This window comes from Mirounga leonina, unplaced genomic scaffold (genome assembly GCF_011800145.1).
Source record: "Mirounga leonina isolate KUSES-001 unplaced genomic scaffold, KU_Mleo_1.0 Mir_154, whole genome shotgun sequence".
NCBI classification, from domain to species: domain Eukaryota; kingdom Metazoa; phylum Chordata; class Mammalia; order Carnivora; family Phocidae; genus Mirounga; species Mirounga leonina.
In genome coordinates, this window is record NW_023270389.1 from 60,043,140 (window position 1) to 60,050,357 (window position 7,218).

Genomic DNA, 7,218 nt, shown 5'->3' on the forward strand with positions numbered 1-7,218 from the left:
ATTAAAATAGCCCAATTTTACAAAAAAAAAATGTTTTAAATTAAAGAGAAAACCATCAAAAGACAAATAAAGACCTGAATTCAAGCTGTGTGACTGCAGACAAATTGTGTTACTTCTCTAACCCTCAATTTCATCATCTGCAAAACGAAAAAGTGGACAAATCCTAAGTTCCCTTTCACTTCTGAAATTCCTGGATTCAAAGGCTTTATTTAGTTTACATAATATCCAAGGAACTGTACAGACTTCAGAGATATATAATAGTTCAAAGAGCTTATTAAAGAGTGGAAACTAGCCAAAAAAAAAAAAAAAAAAAAGGAGGAGCTAGCTACACAGGACTAAATAATATTAGAAAGGACATTGTAAGTGTCATGAAAATGGTACTACCAAAGCATTCTACAGAATCTGCCTCCCTAGCCATCAGGAAGACATGAAAATATTCACCTTTTTCCCTTTATCAAAAAATTTAACAACATAGTGGTTCCCACGGCACATACAAGGTGTTTAATAATTTTAATTAAATAAATAGGAGTAATAATTTTGATTATTGTTGTTATAACATTGATTGATGATCTAATATATGTTAGGCTCTCTACAAGACACTTCCTTAGGTAACTCATTTTGTCATCAAATGGCTCTACGAAGGAAACATTTTTGGTTTTCATTATTTTATAGATAAGGGAACTGAAGCAAAAGGAGTTAGCTGCTAACCCACAACTGTACAAACAATGGCAGAGCCAAGATTTAAAACCAAGACCACACATCTGTAGTGCACACGCTACTTCCACTTCGGCACACTGGCTCCTTCAGAAAACATTTACTTGCTAATCCCCAGGAAGGACAAAGATGAGATGGCTCCTAGACTTACTCTTAAGAACCCAGCTAATGTCACAAAGCTGACATTTTCCTCCATATTTTTTCAGAAGGCAGAAGAGCAACTTATCTCTCTGGACGGGTTCTTCAGCCAAAATATTCCAGCCTAGACCAGGTGGCTATTTTAATGGAATTGGAACCAAGTTCATGATATTAGAGTTCCAATGTCCTGAGACCTTTGTTAATTGAATTAGACACTAGACAAAGGGAACTGAAAAGAGGGTATGTTAAATCTTCATATTGCCTTGGGCAAATGGCAGAGAGAAGTGGGCCTTTTTTCCCCTAAGGAACCGGGTACCCACTTTATCATTCACAATTATTTTATAATTAGATTGGTGTTTCGTAAGACAGAAGTCCCTGTCACTCTGACCTTCCAATGCCTCCTTTTCACTGTTATGAGAGGGAGAGTGGGGGCCAAGTATCTGTGTTGCTTATTTCCCACAATTCTGTTTTTCAAGGAGACTTAACATTTATTATGTCACCAAACTACCCAAATCCAAAATATTTCCATATTCTCTGCAGTGAACACATTCCATCACCCACACCACCTAAAAATACCCTGCTTTCCATCACTCAGTAGAACCACGAAGGCTATTAGGAGGCAATAAAATCCCTAGATAGCTTCTCTTTCCTACATCTGCACTCTGTTCTGATCAATTAGATTTGGGGTGGTTGGAAGTGGGAAATAAAGGAAATAAAATTCAGGCCACAAATCCTTGTCTTAATCCCACAAATAGTACTGGCAAGCAACAACGAACGGGTGAGGGAGAAGCTCAACTGTGCAAGGCTTTCCTGCTCTGAACTCAAGTTAATTATTATCCAAAATCCATCATTGAATTATTACTCATAAAATGTCTGCTGCTCAGCAAAACTAACACAGATGACGGTCCTATTCTATCTCAGGGCACATGTTGGTATTTATGTCACTGAGGAGAAAATAGGTCCGCATTTGATTCAGACAAAGTTCATCTTTATAGGAGACACTCTCCCTTAGTCCAGAAAGGTGCTTTCAAATAATCTAATTTATAGAAGACACTCCATTTTGGGATTTTTCAGCAATGTCAAGACAGTCTCCTGGTCCCTGCCTCCCATCGAAGCCCCTAACTGAGAAATCTGAGGGCTTAAAGGCCCAGGCCTTTTGTGATGATCTATTTGCAAACATCCCTCTCTTTTCTCATGGGCCTTTTTCTTATCAGTTATAAATATTCTTCACCAGCACCCTAAACCCAGAAAGACCAAGATAAGTAAGGTTCAAAAATGTCAATGGTTATTTTTTATAATGGAGTTCAAGGGGTGGGGGAGGATATTGACACCCTCAAGACTGACCAGATTGGACAATCCTAAAGAGACAGAGGCACAGACCTAATGGAGAAAATGTCAGCTAACTCCCTCCCCGGCCCCCCAAGAGACTAGGAACATCAGTGGCTTGATTTCTTCCAAAGAAGGAGCAAGTCCCTCCCCTTTCTTATGGGTACAAGTACTCTCATGGAGCAGATGGACTTCACAAATAGTTTTCAAAGGCAAGGTCTAGGTCAAACCAATCAGAATGGGTGACTGTCCTACTGGGGTGACAGCTCCCACCACACCTTTCTGCGAGAAAGGCCAGTGGGCCCCTCTTGCTCTTCAAGAACAGAGCAGTGGGTCCTTAAAGACTAACGTTTTGCCACACCACATACACAGCAACATATTGGACCCCATGGTACATATGCGACCAAGTTTGAAAGGATCCCTCCGAGAGCATGTGCATAACAGGCACCCAAACCAGACTGGAATCTGCTCTCTTCTCCAAAAGGCATCATTTTCTCTTTTACAACGGAACAGAGCATCATCTCAGGGAAAACATACCTTCACACTTAGGTCTGTTTTGAAAAGAAGAAATTAAAAGGAAAAAGCAACTGGAAGGAGTGTGAGTACATGGGAGATGAAGAGAGGAGAGGAACACGGGATAAAGGAGAGGGCAGGCAGGGATGGGGAGGGGAGGGGAGGGGAGGGCACAGGTGTGGCGGACACGCAGGTTTGCTCCTACCAAAAACACATTCATCCCACTAAGGTAGAGAACAAGGAAAACATTTTGATTTTCTTTTCCAGCAGTCGAAGCATAAATGGTTGCTTCAGTAATACCAGAAATTATTGGTCATTTTGAGCATTCTTGCTAGTGAGAACTCAGCATTCCAGCCAATGTGAAATACTGGCCCCAAGGTGTCCTAGATATTTTGTTTTTCAAATGCAGGAATGTCAGCTGCTGGACAAAAAGTGATGTATACTGTCTAGTAGGCAGCATGCTGGCCAGACACCAAACTTGGAATGTGTCTCCTGGTCCCCTGGGTTCCAGCTCAGCCACCCTCTGTAGCCAGTGCTACGCCCAGAACAAGGATTCTGCCCAGGAAAGAGCAAGAATGCGAACGGTATTTAAACAAAACTGAGTTTTAAGCCGTCACCTCTACAAATGTTTCAAGAAGCTAGCCCAAAGCCAAGGCAAGTTGGAGCTCAGTGGGTCTCTTCTTAAGGAAGTTGATTACTTCTAATTCCCTTCTAGTTAAGGCCTGTCTGAAGGGAGCCTCGAAAGCCCCCCAAATTAAATGTGGCCAAGCCTCATATTTTATGAGCTTTTAAAAAAGGTCTTCTCAAATACATAAAATGGCATAACCACTCTAACTTTAATCACATGCTTATGAAAGAAAACAGCATTATGAGTTGACAAATTGGTAAGGCATATATTTTGTCCATATGGATTTTTAAAGTGTACCTATGACATCAGATGAAGCCTACAGAGACCCTTCATTTTTAAAATTCTTCTAGTGAGGTATAATTAACTTGCAATGTTATGTTAGTTTCAGGTTACAACATACTGATACAATAATTCCATACGTTACTCAGTGCTCACCACACAAGTGTCATCACCATTTATCACCATACAACATTATTACAATATTATTGACCAAATTCCCTATGTTGTGCCCTCCATCTTTGTGACTTTTTTATTTTATAATTGGAATTTTGTATCTCTTAATCCCCTTTATGTATTCCACCCATCTTTCCACCTGGGATCCCCCACATTAAACCAAATAGCAACTCACAAACATCCCAGCCTGACTTGCAGGTCCCAACCTTGACCATGAGGCAGCATCACCATTGTCCCCAGCCTGCACCATGGTGGCACTCACTCGGCCTACAGCATCATTGTCCTACACACTGTGCACTTTCCCATAACACCACTACAGAATTCTCCATGGAAGAGGCCCTTGGAATTTTCCTATCATTTGGAGGAACTCCTATAATCCATATGAGGATAATCATAATAGGAGAGACAGCTGCCAACATGAGAAAGGCATGCGTCCCAGCTCCTTTCTGTGCATGCCGCTTTGCTAACCATTCACTGTCTCCCCTCTCTCACAGGAAGGGTTACTACCTGTTATTCATTCACAGGAATGTTGCTACATGTCATTCATAGCCTGCCCAGACAAAATGGAAACAGCACATACGTATCTTCCATGTGTATAAATCACCAGAATCCTTACACTAAATAAGAGGTGATCTGTGGGGGAGGGGAAACGGTGAGAACACTATAAATGTTTCTAGCCTAGAACCTGCTTCCAAGAACGGTGTTGCAACAGCGAAGCAGAAGGAGAAAACTGGTGTGAATTGATAAAACAGCAGTTTATCCACTCTCTGCACTGCTACTGAGCAATGTTCTGTGGTCCCAAAGTTATTTTCTAAACTTGTGACTGACTTCATAATTGATAAGCATTTGTAACATAGTGCTTCTTCCTTTAAGCAGGTAGAGCAGATGAAATGTCCTAGTAACATATAGTAGTCCTACGCCCCTCTCCAAACACTTTGGTGTTCTTCACATTAAAATTTGGCCTCTTTGGAAAATACATTAAATGTAAAGCCCATAGAACACAGAAAACACTAGAAACTGGAAAAATGGTCACATGAAACCGTGATGTTGGATCCTATGACTCCAGACAGACATGGGCCACTTTGATGTGCCTTTCATTATATAAATTATCTGCTATTTAAACATTATTCTTTATATCACAAACACAAAATATATGTGCTCAAAGAATAAAAGAATAGGTAGACAATCCATAGTTATGTATTATGAGTACAAATTACTGAACTGAGTTATTTTTTCTAATAACGAGTTTTCAGAGAAATATTTTCTAAAAATAAATTGTGTCATTAATATGAAACAAAGAGCTAATAAAAGGAGGGCAAAATAAGTAGCACAAGCAGTTCCAAGCTTAACCAACAAAATAATAATGTTTAAAAGAATGAGGCATCATACCTCCTCCCTGAAGCCATAGTCTGTTAACTTACAAGTAGCACTAGCAACAACTTGGTGTCATACAACCATTTACAGCATAAATTCAAAATGATTAATAAGAATTCGGGTATACTCTATAATCTAATAACTATTTCTAAAGCTCCTAGCCTCATTTTTTTCATTTATTCTCATAATAATTGACTAAATGAGAAACACTGATTCATGTCATACTAAGTTTATTTCTAATCAAGATAAGCATTAGGTGTCTGATCAACATAGCCCTCGTCTTCTATAAGGCACCAGAAAAAGAATATAGTGTTTGAACAAAAGTAGCTAACTACTGTAGTTTTACATCCAAAAGTCCAGCTCTCCACATGCAATGTACAGAATTTACAATTGCCACCCCTTGCATACTATAATATTAAAAGAATACCAAGCAATGAAAACATTATAACTTATTTAAAAACACATAACTGCCCTCCAAATAGCCTTCTCAGAACAAACTCTATATAGAATGGGTGGCAAATATCCAGTTTTTTCAACTGATGTAGAAATACAATAGTAATAATTTAGGCTCAAGTGGATTATGTTCTTAATTTATCCAGCTGGGATGCTTTAAGTCTAAAATAGGCAACTAATCTCCAATTTTTATTTCCTATCATACTGTGTTGTCCCAGACACATAAAACAGTACTGTCTGTAAGGGTAGAGAAAAAAACGCTAACATTGTGTCAGGATGCCCATGAACCTTCACATTAAAGCAATAACAATATTCCCTCAAACACATATTCACCACCACCTCTTAATGATTTTGGCCCACATAGCAGGAGAGTTTCGATTTAGTACAGGTCAAGGTAGCATACAGCTTTTCAGCTGTATTCATGAAAGAACACAGAGAAACTATCCCAGACTCCTCAGTGGGCTCATGCTAATTAGACCTTTAACAATTTTCTTGATTCCAAGGTATGATTTCCTTTTTGTCACTGCTAACATTAACTAAAGAAATCTTGCCCAATAAGCACTACAGATAATATGCTAAAGAAAAATAACCCCACCATAAAATGCAATAGAAATGATTGGTACAGAAGTTAAATAAAGAATATTGCTTCCTTAATTTTAGTACTATTGTTGGTTGTGACCAGAATGAAGTTACCTAAGCAACCACTCTAAAGCACAGACAATATTCAAATGCATTTGTATTATGGTAGCTCGGTGTCTAGAAGTTTGTTGCTGATAGCATTGGTATAAAATGTATAAAACCGTCAGATCAGTTCGTGGGGGAAAAAAAAACTGAATATAAAGATTTATTTAATCGTCATATGGCACTAAAATACCCATAAACAAAATCATAAAAATAACCCAAAGTAAAAATTTAGGCTAAGACCAAAAAAAAAAAAAAGAATTGTTTAGTCACAAGAGTCACAAGTACAATCTTTAATAAACCAACCATAGATTCACAGGCACATTCACTTTTGTCACGGAACTGCAAAGCGTATAACATGTTATACATTTACATAATCCTTACAACACAAATGCTTAGGGGGAGTATATGAAAAAGCTTCTAAAAACTATTACGGATGTTATAAAATCACATGTATAACAAAATATGTGGGATGCCCAAACTTGCTGATATTGCTGATTGCAGATTAATCTATGTGAAATCAGCAGGGAAAGGAGTGGGCAGAGCATGGCTGGCCTCATTTACTTCATTGTGCGTCTACACAGTGAGAACACCAGATTATCTTCAAGTACAGTGTGCAGCATTTGGCAATTTGGGAAATCCACGAGGCCACAAAACTGATATACACTCTCCCCTGGGGGGGGGACAAAATCAAGGAAGCCAAAACTTTCCCTTTCTCCAAGAAACTGAAGAAATTCTTACCTTTCTGTACACCAGCATGTTGGGTGACTCGTCTGCCACCCCGTTGCTAGTCTGCCCGTAATTATTCCCCTGGGCCATGTCACCCCACACTTGGTCCGCTCTCAGATACTGGAATTACCGGTCTGCGCGCTGCAAAGGGTTAGGGAGACTTCAGTCAGGTGCGAATGGCGGTGCTCACGGCGGGGGGGGGGGGGGGG

The 7,218-nt window shown here is 39.4% G+C and overlaps 1 protein-coding gene across 3 annotated transcripts in view; it reads right to left on the minus strand.

The window, feature by feature from the left end:
* The window catches only part of RGS7 (regulator of G protein signaling 7), a 514,710-nt gene extending 507,507 nt beyond the window's left edge, over window positions 1-7,203 (minus strand). For all 3 annotated transcript variants that reach the window (XM_035010933.1, XM_035010932.1, XM_035010934.1), the window contains exon 1: window positions 7,022-7,203. In XM_035010933.1, coding sequence (XP_034866824.1) covers window positions 7,022-7,099 — 78 coding nt within the window. In that variant the 5' untranslated portion in view covers window positions 7,100-7,203. The remainder of the gene's footprint in view (window positions 1-7,021) is intronic.
* Window positions 7,204-7,218: the final 15 nt, after the last annotated feature.